Genomic DNA, 25,729 nt, shown 5'->3' with positions numbered 1-25,729 from the left:
TGGTACTTTCGTTAGTAACTACGTAACCGGGGTATCTAGATAGAGACTGGAAAGAAGAGGCGAGATGGATGGGGGAGAGGGAGGGGGGGGGGGTGGGGTTATCTCTCTCCATGCTCCACAAAATAGATCAGGTCTAGAAGATGGAAGTGGAAAACCGGCGTGCTCCATACGATATAGTTATCCATGCTGGACTACGTTGCATCGGGCACTGTTTAGGGTGGTGGGTCGGTCTTCTCTTCCACAGAGAAATTCGCCAGAGCGGGGATAGTATGAGGTGACATTGTTAACTAGTACTAGTAATCTTATGTCAAGCTACTAAGGAGCTGGATGGAGTGTCAGTGCGGAGAAAGGGTTTTGGTCTTGGCAAACTATGTTGGATGCTCTGCAAATTCATTCCAATTTCAAGGTATATATAAAGTTGTAGTGAGTATACTATATCCCTCCAAACGCCAGCAACGTGCTATATGTCGTAAATCATACAGATCCCCGGCCCCATATGCCTCGCAAAATGTCTAAATCAAAGTACCCTTTTCCCTCTAATCCATGCGCTTGTACAACTTGGCCTTGTTGGCTCCTGCACTGCAGCAGGAGGGGACAGCTGCAGCAGGTTCCGGGTGGAGAGTAGACTTGTTGAAGGTCTGCGAAGACTGCGGGACGTCCACGGCGGGATTCTTCGTGAAGAAGCCATCTGGACGCAGCACCACGCTGATGCGTTCCATGGGCATGACGGGGAAGTCTTCGACACGGGGATTGTGGGTGAGACCGAATGCTAATAGTAAGCGTATTAGATGAGTTGACCTGGAAGGGGGTGGTGGCGAGAAAGGGAAAACTTACTGTGCCAGAGAACCACGTCTTCGTTCTCGGTAGGGTCATTCCGCTTAGCCCAGGTCTCGACGCCAACAGCGCGCCGGCTCTGGTTGGTGAACTCGCCTGCGGCATACAGTTCATCGTCTTGGTATCTGGTCACCCAGATGGGCTTGGTGGCGAACTCAGCGCGGCCGTAGCCGATGGCCCTGCTGCTCTGGAGGAGCATTTGACTGGGTGCCGGGTGGAGCTTGTAGGAGATGGGCTTGTATGTGATGGGGTTGATGACGTTGTCGTTGCGGATCTTGAAGACCCGGTTGCGGCTGATATCGAGGTCGGCTGAGCCTGCTTTGTCCATAACAGTTTGCTCGGTCGTGTAGCCTACAAGCCAAGGGTTCTTATCGTCTTCGGGAAGAGGCACGCTCTCCTCGTAGTAGACAGTGTTCTTGTGTCCATCCAGGGCGGGGTCAATGCGGAAAGAGAACATGTGCTGGTGGTAGGGAGCCATCACGCCCGGTCCAACGTTGGTGCCCCATTTGACAGTCTCGCCATTCGTGTTATCAAAGGGCACCGTCGACAGAATTCCAGTTGCGCGCACTTCCAGTTCAATGTTGGCGGCCTGGTCAAAGATGTAGGCGAAGATGTACTCGTAGTTGGCGACGGTACAGATCATCTGCAGGACAAGCTGGCGGTTGCGGACCACGGTAGCGGCGCCGGATCTGTAGTTAGTGTGCTTGTGTTGCAGGCCATTATCCTGCTCGTGCATGCAAATGATGTTCTTCAGCAGAACCGGGTTACCCTTGCAGTCGGCCCGGTAGCCGTCAAAGTACTTGATATGGCCCAGGCAGTCACAACCCAGCGTCAGCTGGTTAGCATTGAGACCGAAACCGACATCGCCAACGTCAAAAGCCTGCTTGCGGTGGTAGGGAGCGCGAGGGTCTATGATCCCATATTAGCAAGTTGTGTATTGAGATGGTATCCGGTTTTACCTACCTCCATATGGGACGGTCATTTCTGATACCGCAAGGCGGTAGAAGACGCTGCGGTTGTCATAGGTGACGTTGTAGAGGACCATGCCCTCCCGGTTGTTGAAGCCCACCCTGAAGCGCCACTTCTGCCAGTAGACGAAGTTGCCATCCACCGAGAAAGACGGTCCCTCCGGTTGCTGCACAATGTAGGGCTTGAGATCGGTCCGAATGGGCTCATCCTGCAGGTCGTGGGCGTATTGGACTGCCTTGACGGGCTTCCAGGGCTGTGTCTCAACTGACTGCGCATCCGCGCCACCCGGCAGGTAGTCGATGCGAATCAACTCATGTGTAAACGCATCGAATACCGGGGAGAACTTGCAAGGCAAGGAATAGTGGTTGTTCTCGGGATGGTCCACCTCGACCATGTACATGAAGCACTGGAACATCCGTCTCGACTCGGTCAGACTCTCGGTGCCGTACATCCACGGGTCATTGCAAACAGTCATGCCGGGAGGTAGCTGGAGCTTTTCAATTTCCGCCTGCACCGCGGGGTGCTTCATGCAAACTTCTTCGATAACGGCCAATTCGTCAATATCCACTGGAGGCTAAGAGATAATCTGTCAGCACAGGCACTAAAATGGTTTGAACCAAGAGTGTACACACCTGGACTCCCTCCGGTAAGTTCTTGATGTAAATGACGGATGCGGTGTCAGCGTTCATCAACGCCTTGCACCATGCGCCGGTATCGAGGCGATAGAAGTAAGAGTAAAGAAGACGCGCGGGCTTAGGAGGAAGGGGTTTCCTTAACCTCTCTGCCTCGATGTATGGAATCACATCCTTCTTGATGGGTTCGTGGATATCAATGCGGTTGTAGCGCAGCTTCACGCCTGGCAAGGCAGCTTCCAGGATCCGGACCGCCAAGCGGATTTCCTGGGGCCTGACGGGATCAAAAGGGTGAGGGCTGGCCGAAGTGGCCAAGGTAGGCCCCTGAGCTGCAAACGACATGTTCAGAAGGCGTGTATGTGCTTTAATTGAAGGAATGAGGTGACTAGGGAAGTAATCAAGACCAATTGGGACAGAGTCCTTGGAAGATCAGGTCATATCAAGAAGGATGGATGAAACTGAACAGCAGGTGTCCATTGCCCGGGGGGGCAAACGACGATATATGTAGTCCATTGAGCTCTCCTTCGTTTCGGCGAGGGACCCAGCTCAAAGGCAAAAAAGGGAAGCTCATGGAGATGGTGAAGCCTCCAAAGCCCCAAGCATCCCCACGGTCTGGATGGACATGCCTAATTGGGAAAGGTGTGGGGCGGCGGTAAGTCTGGGACGGCGGCGTCAAGACTTCAAGATCTCGAGGATTGCCAATCCACCGTGGATTGACACTTTGATAGCCGCCGTGCATTGGTCATAGAATTCCCCTTGCGGTCTCCCTCCTCCGATGCGGGACCCGAGGAACGCGAGAATAAGCGTGTGAAGGAGAGATTGCCGAGAGAGACGTAATATCACTAATATGAGTGTTCCATATAAATAGTTAGTGACATCCAGCAGATCGGAGTAGATTCCCGCCGATAACGGCTGGCTTGCTTATCTCAGTAGCCACATGCGCGATAGATAAAGGGACTGAACTACACAATCCTCAATACTCGAAGTCATACTCAGTCATCCATCATCTGCAATTCTCAGTGTATCTCTCACTCCCCTGGAGATCTTCAACAAAAGAATATTGAGAAGCGGAGACTTTCTCCATTGGCGATAAAAGCTGCCAATTCTGAGCGTATCTCCTTCCCCATCCGGTTTAGCGTCTAATTTCCCCAGGCTTTTGGGAGGCTCATCCTTCGTCTCCCTTTCTTTCCCTTCACCTTTCCATTTGGTCGGTTTCAACCAAAGTGCACTGGTTTGGTGACTCGAACTAAAGGTCGGCTGGCTTCAGTTATTTGCTGAAAGGTGCGACTGATCTATGGGCCGGTGTTCCAGGGTCCAATCACTTAATATCCGGCCGATGCAAGTTGCCGAAATATACTACACTATCCATGACCTGGCACTTCACCTTTGAATCAAAGTTCATGGTCCCACACACTGAGCGAACAAACCAGCAGTGTTGATTTCATATAAGTCTAGATAGCCTAAAATACCTATCACCTGTTACAAATTGCTCCTATATCATGACAGTATCCAACACGGCAATCATGGTGCAACAGCCCTCTTATCAGACCCCGACGCGGCGGAGATGCAGACGAGAAGGCGCCAAGTGGACTCGGTCTGGCTGCTTGACATGCAAGCGTCGTCGGAAGCGGTGCGATGAAGCGAAGCCATGGTATGATGGAACCCACCCCTAGCATTAGCGTATACTAGGCACTAACTTCTCAATTACAATAGCTGTCATAGCTGCGCCAGGCTGGGCTTGAAATGTGAAGGCTATGGCTCAATGTGGGCAGAGCCCTTAGATCCATCAGCACATGTCTTTAGTCAATCCAGAGCACCAAAACGGCGCAGATTTAGTACAACATCAGCCTCTACCACTTGGTCGCCTCGCCCGGAAGAAGACCTCTGGCTGTGCCCGAGCTCCCCCCTTTCGAACAGTCTCTCAACAACGCCAACAACTCCAGCTGAATCTGAGAACAACAGTCCACGTTTCTGGACTGGTGAAGACAATGAACATGGGGACAGGCAAATTACAATATCTGAGATTGATTCCTGCAATACACTCGCCATTGCTTCACCCATACCGAGTGGGTACTTTAGTCATCTTTCGCACCATGATATATACTATCTCCAGTATCACACCGAGCAGGGCTCCAAATTACTAGCCAATCTCGAAAGTGTCGACAATCCTCTCCGATCATTCCTTATACCCCGGGCCCTATCATCACCTCTTCTGATGAAGGCCCTGTGTGCGGTATCTGCGACTCATTTTGCAAACCGGTCCAGGGACAAGCAGGAAGCCCAAACAGCCGCGACAGACTACTATGTTCGAACACTAAGTGGCCTGCAGTCGACAATTGCCAAATATTCAGCGCGGACTATCCCTGATGAGGCTATCCTAGCGGTGGCCATGCTGTGCAAGTACGAAATCGTACGCGGAAGCGTTCAGCAGTGGACCGTGCATCTGAACGCCCTACAAGAGCTCATAATGGCTCGGGGTGGAGTTGATGCTCTGAACGATGACATGAGAGAATTCCTAAGCGGCTTGTAAGACTTGCTCTACAATCAAGTTGCCTTGACATCAAAGCTAACCACACCATAGCTACATCTATGCCTATAACATGGCCAGAATCAGCAACCGCAAGCACATCAACTACGACCTTGATATAGGCAACGTCAAGATCTCCAAACTCGATATTTACATCGGCTACGCAGAAGACCTCATCAAGATTTGTGCCCGAATAGCCGATCTCCCCACACTATCTCGAGATCCTGTAGCCTTGGACCTTGAAGTCCACTCAATGTTAGTGAAACCCTCAACAACATACACAACCCAAGCTAATCATCAATCACACAGAGACACGTCACTCCGAGATTGGGCACCCACCAACACCACATACATTATCCCACGGGGCATAACCGAATCAAACCTCGCCCGTCTCCGTATGGTAGCCAACTGCTTCCGCGACGCCGCATACATCTATCTTCATTCCACCCTGGAGAGAATGAACCAGGGAAGGGCATCACCGCCGCCATCATTCAATACCCCGTTACAATTGGAACTACAAACCCCATCAACACCAGCAGAATCTCCATCCATCTCGCTCCGCCGATCAACCACACTGCATCAACTCCTAACTAGAATCAGGGCCTCCCCACTCGACGAACACTGCGAATACTCTGCCCTTACGTTCCCCCTCTTCATCGCCGGCTGCGAGAGCAAAGACCCCTCTGACCGGAAGCTCATTATACAATCACTGGATAAGTTAGAGGCGAACTTTGGGATCGGGAACGTGAGAAGAGCCAAGGAGATGTTGAATATTCTCTGGGCTGGAGGAGGGGATGTGCATTGGTTGGATATGTTGGAGCGGCTGCAGTGGGATTTGATTCTTGCTTAGTGGTGGACCGATATATTGTATAGATAATGATATGATGAAAATGGAATTATGTATGATGACCACCGAAATACACTTCGGGTACCACTGTAACCAGCTTAAGTGGTCGTTGACCAATACATACTATGCCGAGAAAATTAACCCTTCAATATTGATCTCCTTTGGGGTAAAATAAGGGTATCTCCATTTCGTTAAGGCGTTAAACCGCACAGAATAAGAATGTAAGCTGAGGAAGGAAGTGCCCAAAACACCCACCCGCCTAACGCAAATATAAGGCCCGAAAATAAGATTAATAGACAATCCGCTAGGGGGAGAAAAAGAAAATGCCAATCTCTTGAGACGCCGCCAGTTTGCAGTGTGCTTCACCTCTGCTCTGTCAATGAATACCTCAGCTCAATCCCATATTGACCTCGTCACCTAATCCCATCTCTCGCTCGGCTCGCTCAGTACCCCCCGTGGCTCGAGTGCCCCAGCGGTCTAGACGATCCTGCGCAATGGACATTTCTTTCTCCCTGATACTTCCGTCCCGGCCGAAGCTGCTGCTGTGGCTGGCGCTGCCTCCCGAGTAATTGGACATCTTCCGGGCGTGCGGAATGCTAATGGGTCGGGTTGCAGTTGCGGTGGACTTCCCCGTTGGCGTGTAGCCGCCGGTAGGGGTGGCGGACTTTAATCTTCCGAGATCTACGGAGGAGTTATTCGTGGACGCTGGTGGAGCAGAGGAGATGCCGCTGGCTTTGTCGCTTACACTCTTCGTACTCCCAAACCAACGTCGTTTGCGGGACTTGGATGAGGTTGACGGGGCGAGACTTTCTGCGTCGGCATCGGCTGTGGATGATATCTCTTTCTCATGGGCGCTGGCGGCGGCCTTTTCCTGCTTCTCCTGCTCCAATGACTGAGCTATGCCCGACTTGGTTTCCACTGAAGTGCTCTCGCCTGCTGATGGAATCTCAACTAGTTCGGCGTCACGACACCACTTTCGACGACGGGTGTATCGATCCCAACCATCTTGGCCACGACGACCGTCATTCCACTGTTCCCATGCTGTTAGTAACCCTGGAACCTGGACATTTGTCAGAACATGGGAAACAATGTGTCCCACCTTATTGTCATAGTAGACCCAGCCCCCGCCATCAGCTTTGGCGTCTGACTTTCCGGACTCGTCGGCCCCTTCAATACGCCAGTCACTCCCTTCGACCCAACGCCACTGGGCGTTCCCATTCGCAACGCTGGGCAGCTCAAAGTCCTCCTTAGACGGGACGTGATTCAAATGCTCGTCTGTCCAAGCAGCACGCTCGGACGGGAACAGAGAATAGGTCCAGCCGATCCCAAGCCAACGGCGTTGGTTTTCAAAGATAACAAAGGTAAATCTCACACCGGAGGAATCTCCTCGGCGCCTTGTCGCAATGCTCAACGCATGGCCCTGGCTCTGCATCAACAGCGACTGCGCCTTATCAACAGTAGAAGAAAAGGATAGCCCCGTGATTATGGAGCATATCCGGCGGATTGTTAACGATCGCCAAAGAATGACGCGAGATACTCTTGCCGGGCGAGAGTGATAGGTGAGAATGATGGTGCCGAGCGTCATGATAACCCGGCGAGTGGTGATCAGATATAACGGCGGAAGAGTCAAGGCGATCCAGATTGGGGTAACGAAGAGGATTCGAAAGAATAAGGTCGTAAGAGCTGGACGGGTGGTGGCAGAAGTCGCCGTCCTCTGCGTAGACAAGAAGTCGGTAAACTCCACGAGTGGCTCTAGGAGAATATTGCAGCGTGTGGTAAATGTCCGTAGCGTCTCCACGATTTCGTCCAACGTTTCATGACGATGGGGAAATACCTCCGAAGCTGCCCTCTGATGGCCTTGCTTCTCACTCAAGTGAGCTCTCGACGACAACGGGGAGTAGCGTCTCCAGTACATGCCCAGAATAAGGCCGATGACCACGAGGAGTGGCCCGGTCCAGGTAATGATCACGTCGCCATAAAGAACCAGCGTCCAAAATCCCGCTACTAACAGGAAGCTCTGCCAGCCGTCTCCAGTCGTCCATGTGAGCAATCCAACGAGCTTGTTCAACGGGAGAATAAACGGATGTGAATAAGCTAATGCCCGGGTGATCTGAGGGGGTGTGGCCACCAATAGCGGCGATTTGCGATGCACGATGATGCTGGAACGTTGCCTCGATGTCACGGATGAGCCTGATATGGTGGTAGGGGAGAAAGCAGCGACCGTCGGAGGCTGAGAGTCAGCATGGTCCTGCGTGGATGATGATGGGGCCATGGAATCTATCCACGGAAGATCTTCTGTCGCGACATTAGTATTCAGGGCGGCAGTGGATGAGAGCGGCTAGTCCACGTGGACCAGATATTGGAAGAGAAGAGGAGGTGGAGAGTTGTGAGAGTCAGAAAGTGCATCTGTTTGTATCACCTACCGAGAGCTGCCATCCAACAACAGAGACGTCATATGCATCCAGGGTCATTGCGGGCGGTGAGACGCGGAGAAGAGAGAAGAAGGAAAAGGGCGAGAGACACACAATAAATAAATGCTGGTCAGACCCAACGAACCGATGGGGACCAAAACTAGAGACGAGGTCCCTGGAGGCCGATCATCTGCGGGGATGGAAGGGGGGAATAGCCAAAGATCCGCGGGTGCAGCTGAGAATGAAGCTTTTCGTCTGTTGCTCGGAACATGTGACAGCCTGCCTGGCCCGGCAATTACCATACCATACCCAATCACACAATGTGGGAACAAGGGACGGGCGGGTATGGATACTGTCAGTAACGGTCCGCCGGTCACACTGGTATAGATGCGATGCATCAGTCAAGTAGCAGGCGAGAGACACACAGGGAGACCCTGCAATACAAGTCATCATTTAAGACCATTAAAGAATCTACAGAGATACAACAGCTGAAGTATCAAGTAGGGGGTAGACGCTTTCTTTATGACTGTCAAACACATCGCAACCTACCAGTCATCATCAGCCAAAAGTTAGTCTACATCCAATCCAGGAACCAATCCGGGGACAGACGCCTCAGGCCGCGGCGGTACGGCAAAACGGACTAAAGCGCTGCCGAATTTTTCCCTCTCCGTCTGTTTCCATCGCCATCGAATCCGCTTTCCGCTCCCTTCTTGATCCAGCTTGGGACACCCTCCACTGCTCCGCGGTCGCATCATTTCTTTTGTTCGCTGTCGCTCCTGGAGCCTTGATTAATTATTGAAGTCCGTTCATCGGCCATCATCTCAAGTCGCCATGGTATGTGGAGATTCTTCTATTCCTCATGAGGCCCAAATGATGCCTTCTCCATCCCGATCGGCAACCACGCTCAGGTATACTAACCTTGCTCTCTTCTTTAACAACAGGCCCATCGTATCGTCACTCAAGTCGTCGTCACGGGCGCCCGTGTCTTCGGCAAGGCCTTCGCCGAGGCTTACAAGCAAGCCCAAGCCTCCTCCAAGTACGCCGCGCAGACGGGCAAGAAGGTCGGCGCCAGCATGTCTTCCGGATTGACTCTCGACGAAGCCTGCAAGATTCTCAACGTCAAGCCCCCGCAAAACGGCGAGGCCAACCTGGAGCAAGTGATGGAGCGATTCAAGAAGCTGTTCGACCTGAACGATCCCCAGAAAGGCGGTAGTTTTTACCTGCAAAGCAAGATTCTTCGGGCTCGGGAAAGGTTAGAGATGGAGGTCCGTCAGGCCGAGCGCAAGGTCGCCGAGGAGAAGGAACTGCGCGAAGGCTGGAAGCCCAAGGTATATAAGGACCGGTGAATGCGTCCCTTTTAACCTATAGCACCCAGCTCAACTTCTTCAGGAATGATTGATTGCTCTCGGGCTGCCATCTGGGAGATCTTGCGTTTCGATCGATTTAAGCTTGGCTCTCACCAACAGGGTCGAAGCAATTGCGCCGACCATTGGAAGCCCCTTTTAACGATCTCCTCGACCTCCTGTTTTTCTCCCTCTCGGTTTTCGCGGCATAGCATGGCGTTTTGGTGATTCCAACTTGCAGCTTGGAAAGAGTTTAGATTTTCTATATTTTATACGGTGGCTTGCATCTCGTCGGGGCAGATGGACTCGGATCTGAATGGAGGGCATATCAGAAGCCAGGCTGAGCTGATCGTCTGGGGTTGGTGGCGTCCTTCTTCGCCGGGCCATTCTCCGTCCCGACTGAGACGATATTGTGTATATTACTCGAAAGACGAAGGGCCTACGGGCCTAGCAGAGCACAAGGATGATTCCGTCTTTGTGTTTCTTTTTCTATTTCCTGTTCTTAATGATCCCTTCTCCCCTCTTGTGTCCTGTTCAGAGGATTGATACCTGTACTTTTTAGCACCCTCCGCAAATTGCGTGGAAGGTCATGATCTCGCTGAGAATTGTGTACAAATGTTAGCATCGTCCACATCAATCTTGAGAAGTAATCTTCCATCTTTTTAGGATCATCAAGTAATGCTCATCGTCAGCCGTCATGGCGCCATCGTGGAGCGGAACTGGGGCGCCCGCGGGGAATATTGCCCGGATGAGATTCTTTCTTATCTCCGCCGCAGATTTTCTTTCCCCTCCTTTTGTTCCCCTCGCCATCCTCTCTTTCCCTCTGTCTCTCTCTTCCTTTTCTCACCCTCTTCTTCTTCTTCTTCTTTCTTGTAAATACTTTCCTTCTTATTGTCGAATCCATCTATACAACAGAAACATCAAGAAAGGCCGACAATGCCCCGTCCCTCCACCCCCCTCTCAGCGGCCCTCCCGCCACTGGTAATGGGCACCGCAACCTTCAACAATCAATACAACCACGACCCCTTCGCCCTCCCCACCACCGAACTAGTCCAGCGCGCCTTCACCTCCGGCATTCGCGCCTTCGACACATCCCCCTACTACGGTCCTGCCGAAGAACTTCTCGGCCGCGCCCTAGCCACCGACTACGTCCGCACCCACCATCCCCGCTCATCCTACCACATCCTCACTAAAGTCGGCCGCATCGCCTCCTCCTCCTTCGACTACTCCCCTGCCTGGGTGCGCCAAAGCGTCCGTCGCAGTCTCCAGCGCCTACACACCGACTACCTCGACGTCGTCTACTGTCACGACGTCGAATTCGTCTCCCGCCAGGAAGCCCTAGCCGCTATCCGTGAGCTGCGTCGCATCCGCGACACCGAGGGTACCATCAAATATGTCGGCATCTCGGGGTTCCCCATTGACGTACTGGCGGAGATAGCGGAGCAGGTTCTCCGCGAGACCGGCGAGCCGTTGGATATCGTGCAGTCGTATGCGAACTACACGCTGCAGAACACGAGACTCTTGTCACGGGGATTGCCGAGGTTTGTAGCTGCGGGCGTGGACGTTGTTACGAATGCGTCGCCGTTGGGGATGGGGCTGTTGCGGAGACAGGGCGTGCCCATTGGGAGTATGGGTGATTTCCATCCCGCGCCGGATGGATTGCGGAACAAGATCCGGGAGGTGTCGGAGTGGGTCGATGGCCAGGGGGAGAGGTTGGAAGTGGTGGCTATACGGTATTCGTTGGAGAGTTGGTTGCGCGAGGGCAAGGAGGTTGGAGCGTTGGGTGCGCCGCTGGCTAAGGCTGAGGATGCCGATCCGGGGTTCATCTCCGTGGCTAGTATGGGCACTGGAGAGAGACTAGGAGTTAGTGTGATGGGAGTGAGCAATTTCGGAGAGCTGGATGAGACGCTGCGTGTTTGGCATAGCATCGTGGATGGGTTGGAGATCAAGGACGACGACGACGATGTTAATGATGATGAACCGAAGTCCTCTGAACTGCAGCCCCCGTCCGCTGTGCCTTCCGCCGCACAGGCGCCTGCTATCCTGACCCCCTCGGAAGGGATCATTACCGATCGTGCCTGGTCGAAAGACAGACGTGGTCGCATCTCGTCCCTGGCTCAGCATATCCGGACGATTTTGGGCCCAGAGTGGGCAGATTATGCCTGGGAGAGCCCGTCTCCGGATTTCGTCAATTCGTTACCTGCTGAGCATCTAGCTGCGAGAGACCAGGATGCTGCTGCTGCTGCTGCTGCTTCTGCTGCTAATGATGAGTCCATGATTACGCCGCCTTTGGAGGCTGTTGATGCCGATAGAAAGATACCCACTGGTGCAGCGCCTGATGTTGCGCTGTGATATTGAGAAGTCTTTTGTGTGTTCTGTTCTAGTTTTCTGATTGATAACGACTTTATGCATACGCATTGTTTAAGACAGTGACTGTCAATCTTTTGATGCTTCTATCTTTCTCTCCCCTTCCTCTTTTGCTCACTGCATAGACAATATGCCCGTTATTGAGGGAACCAGACCGTATATGATTCCAGCAATGTTCATCTTCACGTGTACATGAGATTGTACTTACGGATCTTGACGCAACTCCAGCACATATGCATAGAATAGACAGTAGTAGTTAGCTATCTATCTCGCAACCTCAAGCTGAGTGCCACGCACAACCGCCTCCCAAATTTCGAATCTCTTCCTCTCCAAGCGACCGCATATAGCGACCCCCTTGATGAGAAGGATACGGGAAAAAAAGGGAGGAAGTAGGTTGTAGATCCACAAGAGATGCGAGATCTCCGTGAACGGTACCATTTCGATTCTTGCTTTCTAAATTCAATCAATATTTGCAATCTCTGCTGTAGATGTTGCTGCTTTTGCGACTAGCGTAGCCAGTCATGGAAGGAAATCTGTCTCTGTCTGTGGGCCGTTGACTGAATGGTTTGGGACAAACAAGTTGTTCGTAAACTCACATCTGGCCGGAAATTAACCCTGTAGCAGAGGTGTTAGCGATGCATTGTGTCATGGCCGTTATCCAGTGAGCCATGACAGGTAATGAAAACCAACCCAGCTTCAACAAGAATGAATGTCAGCTCCTATTGAGCCTGTTAGTTAGACATCTTCATAATAGTCCATCATGCGCGCATAGCCCGGCGTCATCCACAATTACCATGCTCCGATATCCCGAATGAACAGCAAAAACCCCAGTGTAAACCATGCTCCCAGATATCTTTTTAGCCAAGGAAAAGAAGGGTATCAGACGCTCAAAGGCGGACAAGAAATCAGAAAGTGAGAGAGAGGAACTATCCCAGGGTATAAAACAGAAAATGTGCCCACTGTTAACCCAAGACGAAAGGAACTGTACAAGTCTGGAGTCGACTTCTTCGAAGAAGCCCTTAGCTCTGGCTGAGAGGTACTACATCCCCTTCTCTCGCATCAAAAGGTCTCTGTCCATATCTGATTGCGACTTGTAGCCGCCCAGACTAATAGCCTGCTCATTGCTAATGGAATAGGGAATGGACGGTATGTCGGGCCGCAAGCGCTTGAGACGAGCCGAACGTTCCCGCGCAGCTTGTTGCTTCTTCTGCAGCTTGGTCATCTTCTCCTTCTGCGACTTTGGTGCAGCAGGAGGGGGGTTGGGGGGGAGAGGTGGAGCAGCATCAGCCGGAGGAGAGTCGGGTGGAGGAGGCGGAGGAGTGGAAGCCCGACGGTACCGAGCAAATCTGGCGTCAGTGTCAAAGACCTGCCGGAGCTGCCAACGCTGCTCAGTGTACTCCTCGTAGTTTGCAGATATGATGGCTTCCAGAATGCTGGCCTGCGTCTGACCTGCTGTGGCTGTGGATATCATGCGCTCCTTGAGACGTTGGTAGGCTTCCGAAAAGGCCCTGAAAATCAACGCAATCTCCCGTGTTCCACCAGAGACATCATTGTCGGCATTGTTGGGATCCTCAATGGACAGACGGGGACTGTTGTTGAAAGAAAGCTTGTAGACCCTCTGCATATGATTCGTTAGTCGGTGCGCACACAAAGTGTCATTGAAGGGCTTACCTTATTGAAGTAGCCCGGTGGGTTAAACCGTATTCCAACGGAGTCATAGTCGAAACCGTTACCGTAGAACTCGAAGAAATCCATCAGAACGCTGCCCAGATTGGGTGTCCCATGGCCATGGGGCAAGTGCTGCAAAAGACTTGTGACGAGACAAGTGATGGAAAACCCTCCCAAGCCGCCAGTTGGGACTTCATTGAGGCCTCGAAGGAGCAAGAACTGCTTAATGACGGACACGATGACAGGCATTGCGGGATACTCAGCCTTCCACTGCTGAAACGTTTCGTTGGCCACTAGCCCGCTGTCATTGTCGAACGACAAGTCCACCCTCAGGCCAGTCAGTTTATCCACGAATTTCAGAATAGGTACACGGGCATGTGCGATCGTCTCGATCGAGTTGGGCACCGCAATGTTCAGGTTCTTCAGGAATGCGGAGAATGCGTAGATCTGACCTTTCCGTTCACCGAATGTTCTGATACCGTTACGCATGAAGTTTGTGGAGAGGAGTACAAGATCAATATCGGCAGTGGGTAGGTATAGACCCGACGCAAAGGAGCCAAAAGGCCGAAGCTGGACCCCATAGTACCTGCTCTGGAATGCAGACTGTAGCCTCGCCACCAAGTCCTCTCGCACAATCTGTTCATAGCGTACCGGTTTAACCCAGTGGTAAAAGCTCAAGATCTCGTTGTGCAGCCTGCTTTCAGTTAGAACAGAATGCTCCTTCCTCTACCCGCAGATAAACACGCACCTTGCGCCCACATGTAGACTGGGGGCCATGTTACTCGCCCATGGTGTGCCATTCTCCGATGGACGGGCTCTCCACTCATCAATAATCGAGCCATCGTCATAGTATTTGCTCAACGGCTTCCCAGTCTTCTTAGAGACACCCTTGATTTCATCATCGTATGTCCTCTTTCTGTTTCCAAACGCCGAATCTTTGCCCTCCAGCTGGCGCCGCGGTCCGGTCGGCGCACCTTCGGGTGCATTTCCGCCGCTCTCGTCTTCATCAACCAGGCCACTCAGAGAAATAAAGTCCTCGTTGGTCTTCACCGCATCTTCCTGCGTGGGTTGGGCTGCGGTTGCAGCAATGCGGGCCTTGCGAATCAATTTGACGACGTCCACTCTCTTCGACTGGGTCTCGTCCGGAGGAGGCAAGACCGTATAAGGATCGGGGTTGGACCATTTGGGAGCAGGTGGTGGCGCTGGAGCAGCCGTCGCGGTGCCGCTATTGTTGGGATCGACGGCACGCTTTTTGCGCGGATGGGCTGCTTCGTCCTCATCCTCTGAAGAGACATCCATATCGGCTTCCTCGCTATCGCTAAGATTCGCAACCGGCGCGAACTTCAGGGCCGGTTTCGAGTCCGCAGCGCCGGAGGGGAGTAGCTGTTCTGGGGTCGTCTCTCGCTTAGATCTCAAAAGCGGCCGTTCGGACGTTCCAGGGCGCGCATAACGGAAAGTGAACTCATGTCGGGGATGGTGTCCAGACCGTCGGTCATTTCCCCGGAACTCGAAAGCCGGCGGCATGACGGGAAGAAGGGAAGGAACGAGAAGCAGAAAGAAATACTATCAAAAAAGGGAGAAAAGACTTGTAGCGACAACACAGGCTGAGATGCGATCAACCCACAACGACGCGCCTGGCGGATCTTTTTTTCAACGGCGGCGGCGGAATGAAAGTCTTGGGCTCCGTTTGGAAGGCGGTGAGGATAACTCTCCATCCCACTTTTTGCTTATCTCCGCCGGCCCATTCACTACTGAGATTATGTACAAAGTACGGAGTAGACAGTTGCTACAACTGATTTATTCAAATAGATCTGCGGTTTGGGTGTGGATTGGCAAGCATGGGTCAAAACTACTCTCTGATTTTTAAGCCTTGTCCCCCACTTCTCTCAGCCCGTTTTGCAGTTGTTGGATCAACGCCTGGTCTGCTGCCATCTCTGCAAAACTTACTCTTTGCGTGGCCCATTTCAACCAGCCACCGGCCCTAGAACCCTCTTCTGCTCGAAGTAGGCCAACACTCACATCTATCAGCAGAGGTCTTTCGTCATCATGCCAGAAGATGGATGCGCCACAGCGGCTGCAGAACTCGCGGTATACACCAGGGGAGCTCTTGTACTGTCGCATCGTGCCGGTGCCAAAGGCCAGTGGCGCCTTAGTATCGTTATTGTAAAGATTTGATAGAGGAATAAACGCCCACGGCTGAATGGGAAAACCACTGGCTAGACGACACGATGGACAGGCGCAGGTACCCGCCAGATACCTAGTATTTTCATCCTGCAGCCACCACTTCACGTCTTGGGGATTTCTTGACGACTGTGAATGATACGGTGCAAGCAAATCAGACCACGGCGATGTCGGCTTGGTGGATGAAGAATCGGGCCGTGTAACATGGAATTCAACGCCCCCGCAGTGACAACGGGCAAGTAACTCGTCAGGATTCCGAGACGAGTGCTCAAGTCCGGCCTCGGAATGACTTGCTCGGTTGCTCGGAACAGTGCGTAGCCAACATGAAGCAGGTTCTTCGGACTGTCCAGAGAGAAAGGGCGTCAGGCCACCATCACGCGTATCGGCAACCCGCCAATGCCGTATAGATTTAGTTGGGGGTAGTCTCCCCACCAGCAGTCCGGCTGCAACAAAGAATTGCCCTGCGTGTTTCGACTGTGCAAAGACATGGGCGCCACAAGTCTTACAAAAATAGCGGCTTATGCAATCAGCTTCCTGGTACTCTTGGAGGCTGTCAAGGTTCTCTGGCGCAGCCTGCAGGAGGTAGTAGGTAGAGCATAGCATTCCCGTGACCGTGCGACAGGCAGTGCAATGACAGAAATTGACTACTGAATGGTCGGTGGACTGCTCTAGCTGGACCTCCTGTGCCACATCTCCACACAGGCAAGAAATAGGTGCCACCTTGTCTCCCTGCATGCTTAAGAGTTCGACCAATAGCGAGGAAAGTAGCTTCGGTTTATCTCACAGCAGAGCGCTTGATATGGCGCAGCTGCAGGTCATTCATTCACTATCTGGGACGGAGGCATGTTAGCTGGAAGAGAAAGAGAGAGAGAAACAATGTTCAAGTAATCCATGCATCTGCCCTGCTGCATCCTCTCGGTCAAGCATAGAAATGAGCTTACGACCAACCTGTATGCGTGGAAAGGCTGCAGCACCAGGATACTAGTACTACTATCCAGTCAGCGAGAAGGACTTGCACAGCAGAGAATAATGGTTGGCGGGTGGTGAATGGAGACGAGGTGCAGAAATGTGCTCAAGTTAAGTTGAATCCGACCCGCTAAGACCCTCCGTCGCAAGTATAAATACCGGCCTGAAAGCGACCCCGCTCTCTTTTTTTCCCGTGTCACAAATCACTGCCAACTCTGCCTTCTTCGAGAAAAAGAAGACTTCTGTCCTTTGACTTCATATCCACAAGACTCTTCTTCGTCTTAAAAATCAGTCATCATGGGTAGGTGTTTTGTTTAGTACCCCTCAAGCATCCTTGTCTTGTTTGTTTATTGGTGCGGCGGGGGGACGGCGCGCGGGGTATGGATGGATGACTCCGTGGCCATGTTTGATGTTTGCTTCGACTTCATCATCTTTGTCCTGGCAAATCCTCTTGCTTGAGATAAATATCTTCTTAATGTTCTATTATCTACGTGGTATACATGGTTGCTAACCTCGATGGCCGACAGGTAACGACCACGGTTGCAGCTGCGGCGCCTCTTGCCAGTGCCCCGCCGGCCAGTGCCAGTGCCCCGTACGTTTCCACATTACTTAACTACTTTGTTGATGAACTATACTGACTGTTCATTTTTCCTATAATACAGAAATAAACATATCGCTCTTAAGGGCCATACAAATAGAATTGGAGGACGACCTGCTTGTACCTATCTGATTTAGATCCTATGGAGATGTAACAGAAGATGCTACGCTGATTGTTCCACACTTTGTTCCATACTATGTCATATGCGTAGAAAACAGATATTCAGATGTATATCATACTACAGTAAGAGGCATGTGATGAAATACGAACCTGCTAGTGGTCATAGCATGCATGCAGTATGGCCTGCTGACCCCCCTTTCATGATGGTTCAGTTCCCTAAACTTTATCATGGATGATAGCATGCACAATTAGAAACAAACCTAATGGCAGTATATGTGTATTCCCTGGCCTGATTTAGATCAACCAACAAACAACGAATTGACATGATCTATTTCTCTTATACCCCAGTCTCCATCTCAGTAACCCGTCTACACCATTACCGGCCATCAGAAGACTAGTAAAGCAAATCAAATAAAATAATTTGAAATATATACGTCTGAACACTCAAAGACATCGTGATGTCAGTAGTAACTGAAGTAGTACTACCACAATCTCATAAAACTCATCACCCCATATATGCAACCAATCTCCCTACACCGATGACCTTGATCCCACATCCTCCTAATCAACAGCCGAATTGTGTCGAAGAAGCCATAATGATAGTAGCGAACAAGACACCTGCAATCGACATCTGTTTTTCTTCTGCTTTTTCTGTATTATTTCAACGATAGCAAACTATGCGAGGCGTGTGGCGTGGCGAGGCAAGGATAGGAAAAGGACTTCGCTGTCATAGTAGGAATGTATTGGGTTGGTTCCATTTAGTGCTGTAGTAGACATTATCATTTAGTTTCACTTCATTGACATTTATTTCCATAATATCATTCTCTCATGGAAATGCTATGGTATGAGTACATACCTTGCAGTCAGAGCAGGCGCAGGAGTTGCAGCTGCCAGAGCAGCACTTGCACTCGCAGGGGGCCATGATGATGGATTGATGGGTGGTAGTAGTATGTATATATACTAAGAGAGTATTTGAGGGAAAGTAAAGTGTCTTTTGTAGTGAACAGACAGCAGTGGATGAGCGAGAATCAAAAGAGTGTGAGGATGTGGGATAAGAGAGGGGTCTTTATATGCTTCTCTTGCGGAAGAGTCAAGTGCTACGCTGTACGACTTGTTGCTTTGCTTTGCTTTCTGCCCCTCCTCAACCCATCATCCATCCATTCATCCCTGAGATAATGACCTGCCAGGTGACGGATGAGGGACTATCAGTCTTGAGTTGTAGTGGATACACGATGGGTACTTGCTGTTGTCCACAGTAACTAGTAAGTAGTCGTGTCTGCATTGCAGATGGTGGTAGATCAGTAGTGGGTGTAGTTAGTCTACTACTACCCACAGATGACTTGTGTCCAAATTTACTTAGTTGCTGCTGCAGCGAGGCGTGGGAGAGCATGGTTTGGTCGTTACTGGTACTGGAGACTTTACTAGGTTGAAGTATATACCGTGTATCCCTACTTCTTTTCTAGTTTTGCATACAAGTTGGTAAATGTTGTGTTCAAGGATGAGTGCCATCCATGCCGTCCCTCCATGAATGAGTAGATGCCCCGATAGTTGAGACAGACAGGCCACCGCGTTAGTTTGCTAGTAGAAAGAAAGCATGGACCCCCCTAACTATTACCCCTGCTTGCTTGCTCGCCGGTTTATTTTCTTCTGTCTTGCCTCCGAGAGTGCCCTGGCTTAAAACCTTCCTAAACGAAAAGATAAACAATGTTTGGCCCCTCCATGGCAAGGTGGGGGTTCGTTGGGAAGGGAAGCAAGCCGATAAACGACCAATCGGTCAATAATAAGGAGTGGTTCTGCAACTAAGATGCTGGGAAGCTATCATGCCACGTTGGAGAAGGAGGAGGAGGAGAAAGGTGTGGTGGTGGTGAAGGTGGAGTCAAAAGGCAAAAGAAAGTGAGGCAGCAAGTCGGAGAAGTAGGAGGGGTTTGCTTTGCTTGGTTGGGTGGGGGAACCCGTATCGGTGAGATCATATTCCTTTTACTTCTTTTTACTGATTTTTTTACATAGTTGATTAGTTGTTTGTTGATCACTGTCACTGCATGTAGAAGACCTAGATGGAACTGGAGAGTGTAGTGTGTACAATTAACTATATTGTTGGTGATAATGGTTAATGACAATCCCCTCGCATTCTCCCATGACTGCAGACTGCCCTGCTTGCCATGTCCTCTTCGCCCACCCGGACGATCATGGTATGATTATGCCTCATATCTAAACTTCCCTGCTAACTTCATCCGAAGCGAACCCTTGCCCCAATTACCTCTTTCAGCTATGGAGAAGGTAACCCCCTCTCCTCCACCAGTTGTTTCAAACCCCTCGATGGTGTGGCAGACATCGGAAGGAGTGGAACCCTGACTCCAGCACTGCCTGAGAAGCACAAAACTTAGTAGAGAGTAGATATCTCCAGCCGCGAAAGCCGCGCTAATCAGAGAATAGATGTAGTCAGTCTACTCGTATGCAAGCAAGACTGGAATAAGAAAAAGAAGGTTCGTTCGCAGTCACCACTCACCAACAACTAATCAGCAAGCCCCACGGGCGGGGTATGCTGTTAGATACTACTAGATACTGTGGACCAAGTCGCTCAAGGATTACCATAGAAGCTGCAAACCAAGCAGCAGACTTATGATTATTTTATCTGTCTATCATTGCCTGGTTGGTATGGGGTTTGTCGATAGCCGAGGCGAGCCAACTAAGTGAGTTACTTGCAGCATCGTGTCTGATCGGTTTCGATGGTGGTGGGGTTGCTATACCAAGTATTTACTACGTCGATTATAGTAGTGGTTCGCTGGCAGATGGATATCTCTAAACCTGTTTTGCGGTGCCCAACAGGAGGAACTCACTGGTCGGCTACATCAGGGCTGGGAGCCCGGGATTCCGATATACTACAGAAGATACTCCGATGCCATCCGCTGGTTAGCAGCTGCCTAGTCATTGCCAGGGCCACCGGGATCAGTCAGTAGCTTCACGTATACTGTCAGGACAACAGATGCTGTGTACGCAATTCGAATAAGCAAAACCTATAAACTTGTAGCGCTCTAATATAACCCTGAACATGGTTTCCATCTCTGCTCACAGCTCATCCTTGCGGTTCGGGGCGGCTGCACCCTCATCGCCTCCGGGACACACGGCCGGCGACGTGACATGCATTGAGTATACGCACTTCTCATCTTCGGCCACCTTCAGGATCGCGTCCTCTTCGCCGCATGTTAAGATGACCGTCGTCGAACGGGCCGGTCCATTCCAGCAGCCTTGTCCGTTGGTGTACTGAAGAGTGACCCTCTCTTCAGGGACAATCTCGCCCGCATCGTTGAGCACATCAACACTGATAGACCCAATGCCGGCGTACTTGCCCATGCGTGTGGACCCGCCGCCCTTCTTCGGGATTTGTTTCGTCTGGTCCAGGAAGCAGTGCTCATACGTGTACTCACCCGAGTCCTTGGAGATGCAGACGCCCTTGAGAGCACGGAAGATGGATCCGACTCCATAATCCGTCTCAAGGTCGGACTTGTTATCCTTCAGCTGCTTCTGCTTGTCGCCAAGCTCCTTCTCGGCTGATTTCACCGCATCTCGGGCTTCCGACACAACCTTGGACTCGGACGTAGAAGTTTCAGCTGCCTTGGGCAGGATTCCGTTATCTTCCAAAAGGCCTTTGACGAAGAGCACCTTGCCTTCGATAAACTCAACCAAAGAAGGCGGAAGGTAGGCTGCCAGTTGGTAGACTAAGTCTGATGTTAGCGTGGACACCTCGGGAACCCTCATTTTGGAACGGAGCACATACCAAGACCAGCCTCACATCCATCCTCTTCATTCTCCCACTGCTCCCAGTTGATGCCCGCCTTCTCATCATCGGGCTTAGCGATTTCATCCAAATCACGGTCCTGGGCATTGTTCACAGCACCCTCAAGAGTACCCTTGGCAGCGTAGTCTTCCCAGCTGCGCACAGCGCGCTTAACTCCCTCGTCGTTAAAGTTAGGATTATATTCCACCTTGAACGTGGACAGGATTTCTTCGAGCTCCTTCACACGGGCACGGGTATCATCACGCTCCTTGCGGACGTCCACCAGGGCGTTCCGAAGCTCCTCGACCCGGCTCTTAGCCAACCCAGCGAGCACATTGACTTTGCCCGCCGCCTTGCCCTTCACGACCTTGCTCGCCTCCTGCTTCTCCACCTCCTCCAGCTCCGCCTGAAGATCACTGACCTTCAACTCCTGGGCCTGAATTTCCACTTCCAGACGTTTGATGTTGTCCTCGACCTCCTTCTCCTGTCTACCAGCCTCCACAAGCAGATCCTTCTTCTTCTTCAAAGCCGCAGTCATGGATTTCTGTCTCTTCTCTTCCTTCTTCCGCCATTCCTTGCCGATCTCCTTGCACTTGTCTTCGCACTTGGTGCCGCCAGGGCGGGCCCACTCGTCACTGCCGTCACAGCAGAGCTCATAGTCACAGACGCCATCGTTGACCCGCTGGAAGGGAACATAGCCGGGCTTGTGGCCCTTGTTTTTGCAGTAGAATCCCGGCAGGGCGGGCGCCAGCTTGAGATCGTCACTGCCGGGGCGCTCACCCGGTGTTAGGGCGGAGTTGCGAGATAGGAAGGCACAGGCAGCTGTGCCAGGCTCATCACTGCCATCTGGACAGTCACAGTAATCATCGTTCACGGCGGAGAAGGGGATCTGGATAGCTGGGTGGGAAATGCACGTGAAGGTGGTGGTATCCTTGTAGAACTTGGCGACTGCCAAACATTAAATGAAACCAGTCAGCATGACCAATGCCAGCAGATAAAAAATTCACGGTGAGGATCTAGCGTGAAACAGAATGGTTGGGCGGAGCACCAGCTCAATCTAGCTATATACATGGCACTTACATTCGGGACCTACACCCCGGGGACGAGAGGAGGCATCGCCCGCCGCAGCCACGACGGTTGAGCAAGCAGCTATGCTCACCAAGAAGAGCGATCCCTGAGGAAGAATCATGGTGGCAGTGGCAGCATTGAGCTCCCTGACCAATGCTGTGTAGGGGCACTAGAGAACAAACTAACGAGAGCAAGACAAAAAGCAATCAATCTACCAACTCATCCATCAGGAATGCGGAGAGAGCTTCTGGCCAGCTGGTGATAATCGCCCGCCCATTCTGGGGCTCGCTGACTCAGCTCCTTATCGGCTTGCCGCTGTAAATGAGTGGCAAGCCCGCAACAAGTCGCATTCATTTCTCATCCACAACTACCATAGTGTTCTCAGCGGCAACATGGGTAATGACGGTGGCAGGTATGTTACACACGCCTCTTACAAACACATCATCTCTTAAAACCTTGAAAACTAACCACTCGCACCACCAGTATCCCAACCCGTCGCGAGCTCGTCCGCGAAGCGGCCCGCAACCCCAGCACAGCGCAAGTAAAAGAAGCGCAGCGCGAACAACAAGAACACTTCTGGACGACCTGTCCGATATCGCACAACCAATTGATGCGACCCATTGTCTCCGACTGCGTTGGCAATCTCTACAACAAAGACGCCATCCTCAGATTCCTCCTCCCCGGCGACGATGCCGACGGCATCAGCTCCAAGGCCGATTGCGAAGAGATCCTCTGTGGACGGGTCAAGGGACTCCGGGACGTAGTGGAGCTGAAGTTTGAAGTCGACACGGAGCGCGAAGCTCATCCCGCGAATGGAAAGCAGGACAAGCGCGAGGGGTGGATCTGTCCTGTCACGGCGAAGCAGTTGGGCCCGAATGTGAAGTCGGTTTATCTGGTGCCGTGCGGTCATGTCTTTTCGGAGGAGGCGATTCGGCAACTTAAGGGGGATAAATGCTTGCAGGTATGATACCTCATCCTATACACTACTCTCGTGTAATGCTTGCATGCGTGGTGGAGGGATGGTGCTAACGGAGTTCCAGTGCGACGAGCCATACACCCCCGACAACGTGATCACCATTCTCCCGACAAAAGACAGTGATAAACAGCAGCTCATTGAGCGTGGACACAAGCTCGCTGAGCAAGGGCTCACACACTCGCTGAAGAAGGCCCCCGGCTCGAAGAAGCGCAAGAAGAACGCCGCGAATGGCGACGCGGCTGACGCGGGCAAGGAATCAAAGTCCGCAGAACAATCTACAAGTGCGAATGCCAGTCGGAGCAACACGTCTACACCTACACCCGGTGGCTCAAGCGGTATCAAGAATGCCGCTACTGCATTGCTCACGGCGCGGGTGCTGGAGGAGGAAAACGAGAAGAAAAAGCGGAGGAAGATGCTGGGGACCAGTGACAATATCAGCAGTCTCTTCACGAAGGAGACTAAGGATGCTCATGCCAAGAATACTACGGACTTTATGACGAGAGGATTCAGTCTTCCTGCGGCGGCTAGGAAGTAGTTGTTGGGCTTGGTGGTGCTTGTATTTGCAATTTCGATACCGATTAAATGGGTGCAATTTCATCGGGCGCATGGGGTTAGGTGCCGGCTACGGAACCGGTCTTCTATTTTGTTATATTATATTACGCTTGAGACATTTTGAAATGCTATTATGCGATAGTAGATAGCTACGAGTTCTATATCGATGCCAAATGAACAAAAAAAAAAAGACGTCGATTCCTATTGTACAGCAAAAATTTCGTACTAGATATAACATGCTACAAGAACTAGAGATAGATAATCTTTGAGCCAGCCAGCCAACCAAACAAACCTGCAAGATATGTATGCCATGCAATCAGTCTATGCAAGAAGTCCTCTGGAACGAAGTTCAGCCTCGATAATCTTCCTCCGGCCCATCTCGTCATCGCGGTGCAAGCGGGTCTGTCTCTTCGAGAAGACCTTGATGTTGGGCAGGGACTGGAGCCGGTCGTTCTTCTCCAGAATTTCAGCCAGCTTCTTGGGCTTGGGGTTCAATTGGCCCTGGACGTAGTCGACGGCCTGTTTGACGGAGGAAATCTGGTGGACGATGTTGTCGGGGAAGAAGTGGCCGCTCAGCTGGGAGAATCTCTTGAGGAACTGTTCGACAAAAGAAAAGCAAGGTCAGCGATGGTCTGCACAGCACACAAATCTAACGAAACACATAATGGGGAGAACTAACAGCAAATTTCGTCTCCGGATCCTCCAAAGACAAAGCCAAGAATCCCTTATCACGAGCATCCTGGTACCCGAAGAAAGGAACCTTAGAAGTCTCCTCTTCCTCACCCTCCCATGCGGCCTCCTCGAACTCCTCGACTTCGGCGGTCTCCTCAGCAGCCTCCTGCTGCTCCACAGCCTCGGGCTGACTACCACCGATCTGCTCGAAGATGTAAACGAGGGCCTCCTTAGCCTGCTTGTTGTGATACTCCAGCGCGCTGCCCCAGTTGCCAGCCTCACCGGGCACGATCTTAGTCTTCCAGATCATCTTGAAAACGGCCTTGTCATGTTCGGCGACGTTGCAGACGCTCGTCAACGGCTTGTTCAGCGCATGCATCAAACAGATCTCAACAGCGGCCTGATGCGCAGCAAGAGAGAGGGGTCCCTGTCTGCGGAGTTTCTTCTTGAGACCGAACCTAACACCGAATCCACCCATCAGCAAGGTCACAAACCCCAGCACAGCATTGCAATACAATTGAAACAGAACAAGGAACAGAAACAGTTTAACTTACGTCCCAACCCGATCAACCTCAGCCCGAGGAACATCCTTCCACCCTCCCAAATGACCCACACGCTCCAACCCCTCCCACGTTGTCGCAGGCTCATAGTCAACCCCCGGTTCCAACTGATCAATGGCATCAGCCTCAGCCTCAGCTGCAGCCGCGGCTTCCTCCGCCTTCACCACCTCCGCCTCAGCCTCCGGCTGAGCCTTGGCCTTTCCGAACCTCTTCTCAAGCAAACTCTCTCCATACGGATCCTTCAATCCAGGCGGGTTATCCGTGCCCCAAAGCTTGCGTCTCACTCGCTCACTCAGCGAGTCCGGTGTGTTGGAAGCATGGCGAAGGAATTGCCGGGCGACGATTGGCCGCGGCCGCGCCTCGTTTCTGCATACCGAGCAGACGTACAGGGTCCGCGAGGCGCCCTGGACATCGAGGCTCAGCAATCGCACGGACGGTCGCATGGTGCAGTGCAATTGGGGTGGGTTGCGTGTTTTTGCTGGCGGTGCCCGTTCGGAGGTGATGGGGATCGAAAAGTTTCGCGGTGGTGAGGTTCCGGCCGGGGAGGTCACGTGATTGAGAGCGTGCATGGAAGGGGCTTGGCGGTCGGGAGATGATTAGTTAGTTACTTGGTAGTACTCTGTAGTTATTCTATGTTATTCCAGGTTTGGTCTGGTCTTCATA

At 51.8% G+C, this 25,729-nt stretch overlaps 10 protein-coding genes across 10 annotated transcripts; 4 read left to right on the top strand and 6 right to left on the bottom strand.

Annotated features, from left to right (window-relative positions):
• Positions 1–536: 536 nt before the first annotated feature.
• ASPBRDRAFT_137224 (amine oxidase) lies at positions 537–2,777 on the bottom strand (the record flags this gene model as incomplete). Its single annotated transcript, XM_067618871.1, has 4 exons — positions 537–769; positions 835–1,743; positions 1,798–2,377; positions 2,436–2,777. 4 exons carry the CDS (start codon positions 2,775–2,777, stop codon positions 537–539), a joined length of 2,064 nt encoding a protein of 687 aa, XP_067473947.1.
• Positions 2,778–3,958: 1,181 nt separating this feature from the next.
• Positions 3,959–5,812, top strand: ASPBRDRAFT_137416 (Zn(II)2Cys6 transcription factor; the record flags this gene model as incomplete). Its single annotated transcript, XM_067618892.1, has 4 exons — positions 3,959–4,086; positions 4,149–4,961; positions 5,017–5,217; positions 5,272–5,812. 4 exons carry the CDS (start codon positions 3,959–3,961, stop codon positions 5,810–5,812), a joined length of 1,683 nt encoding a protein of 560 aa, XP_067473946.1.
• Positions 5,813–6,197: 385 nt separating this feature from the next.
• ASPBRDRAFT_59493 (PEX28-32 family peroxisomal membrane protein) lies at positions 6,198–8,081 on the bottom strand (the record flags this gene model as incomplete). The annotated part of the gene is made up of 1 exon (XM_067628064.1): positions 6,198–8,081. The coding sequence occupies one exon, from the start codon at positions 8,079–8,081 to the stop codon at positions 6,198–6,200; it is 1,884 nt and encodes a 627-aa protein (XP_067473945.1).
• Positions 8,082–8,565: 484 nt separating this feature from the next.
• ASPBRDRAFT_200694 (import motor complex subunit PAM16) lies at positions 8,566–9,566 on the top strand (the record flags this gene model as incomplete). The annotated part of the gene is made up of 2 exons (XM_067621468.1): positions 8,566–8,601; positions 9,162–9,566. The coding sequence occupies 2 exons, from the start codon at positions 8,566–8,568 to the stop codon at positions 9,564–9,566; spliced, it is 441 nt and encodes a 146-aa protein (XP_067473944.1).
• Positions 9,567–10,372: 806 nt separating this feature from the next.
• ASPBRDRAFT_48645 (D-arabinose 1-dehydrogenase (NAD(P)(+)) ARA2) lies at positions 10,373–12,362 on the top strand. Its single transcript, XM_067626131.1, has one exon. The coding sequence runs from the start codon at positions 10,500–10,502 to the stop codon at positions 11,913–11,915; it is 1,416 nt and encodes a 471-aa protein (XP_067473943.1). The 5' UTR covers positions 10,373–10,499; the 3' UTR covers positions 11,916–12,362.
• Positions 12,363–12,969: 607 nt separating this feature from the next.
• Positions 12,970–15,122, bottom strand: ASPBRDRAFT_34816 (putative topoisomerase family protein TRF4; the record flags this gene model as incomplete). The annotated part of the gene is made up of 3 exons (XM_067623275.1): positions 12,970–13,548; positions 13,602–14,292; positions 14,347–15,122. 3 exons carry the CDS (start codon positions 15,120–15,122, stop codon positions 12,970–12,972), a joined length of 2,046 nt encoding a protein of 681 aa, XP_067473942.1.
• A 339-nt stretch (positions 15,123–15,461) lies between these two features.
• Positions 15,462–16,514, bottom strand: ASPBRDRAFT_34815 (GFA family protein; the record flags this gene model as incomplete). The annotated part of the gene is made up of 1 exon (XM_067623274.1): positions 15,462–16,514. The coding sequence occupies one exon, from the start codon at positions 16,512–16,514 to the stop codon at positions 15,462–15,464; it is 1,053 nt and encodes a 350-aa protein (XP_067473941.1).
• A 4,015-nt stretch (positions 16,515–20,529) lies between these two features.
• On the bottom strand, positions 20,530–22,427 carry ASPBRDRAFT_34814 (putative protein kinase C substrate; the record flags this gene model as incomplete). The annotated part of the gene is made up of 3 exons (XM_067623273.1): positions 20,530–21,164; positions 21,239–22,186; positions 22,319–22,427. 3 exons carry the CDS (start codon positions 22,425–22,427, stop codon positions 20,530–20,532), a joined length of 1,692 nt encoding a protein of 563 aa, XP_067473940.1.
• Positions 22,428–22,698: 271 nt separating this feature from the next.
• ASPBRDRAFT_200689 (uncharacterized protein) lies at positions 22,699–23,817 on the top strand (the record flags this gene model as incomplete). The annotated part of the gene is made up of 3 exons (XM_067621467.1): positions 22,699–22,718; positions 22,790–23,267; positions 23,347–23,817. 3 exons carry the CDS (start codon positions 22,699–22,701, stop codon positions 23,815–23,817), a joined length of 969 nt encoding a protein of 322 aa, XP_067473939.1.
• Positions 23,818–24,155: 338 nt separating this feature from the next.
• On the bottom strand, positions 24,156–25,509 carry ASPBRDRAFT_137342 (mitochondrial 54S ribosomal mL50 protein; the record flags this gene model as incomplete). The annotated part of the gene is made up of 4 exons (XM_067618883.1): positions 24,156–24,431; positions 24,514–24,964; positions 25,061–25,173; positions 25,234–25,509. The coding sequence occupies 4 exons, from the start codon at positions 25,507–25,509 to the stop codon at positions 24,156–24,158; spliced, it is 1,116 nt and encodes a 371-aa protein (XP_067473938.1).
• Between the last annotated feature and the right edge of the window lie 220 nt (positions 25,510–25,729).

This window comes from Aspergillus brasiliensis, assembly GCF_001889945.1.
Source record: "Aspergillus brasiliensis CBS 101740 unplaced genomic scaffold ASPBRscaffold_19, whole genome shotgun sequence".
Lineage (NCBI taxonomy): Eukaryota > Fungi > Ascomycota > Eurotiomycetes > Eurotiales > Aspergillaceae > Aspergillus > Aspergillus brasiliensis.
This window is presented reverse-complemented; position numbering and strand designations above follow the sequence as displayed.

Bases quoted from the DNA above. Each gene is read 5' to 3' on its own strand.
- ASPBRDRAFT_48645 (XM_067626131.1), top strand. From the start codon at position 10,500: ATGCCCCGTCCCTCCACCCCCCTCTCAGCGGCCCTCCCGCCACTGGTA.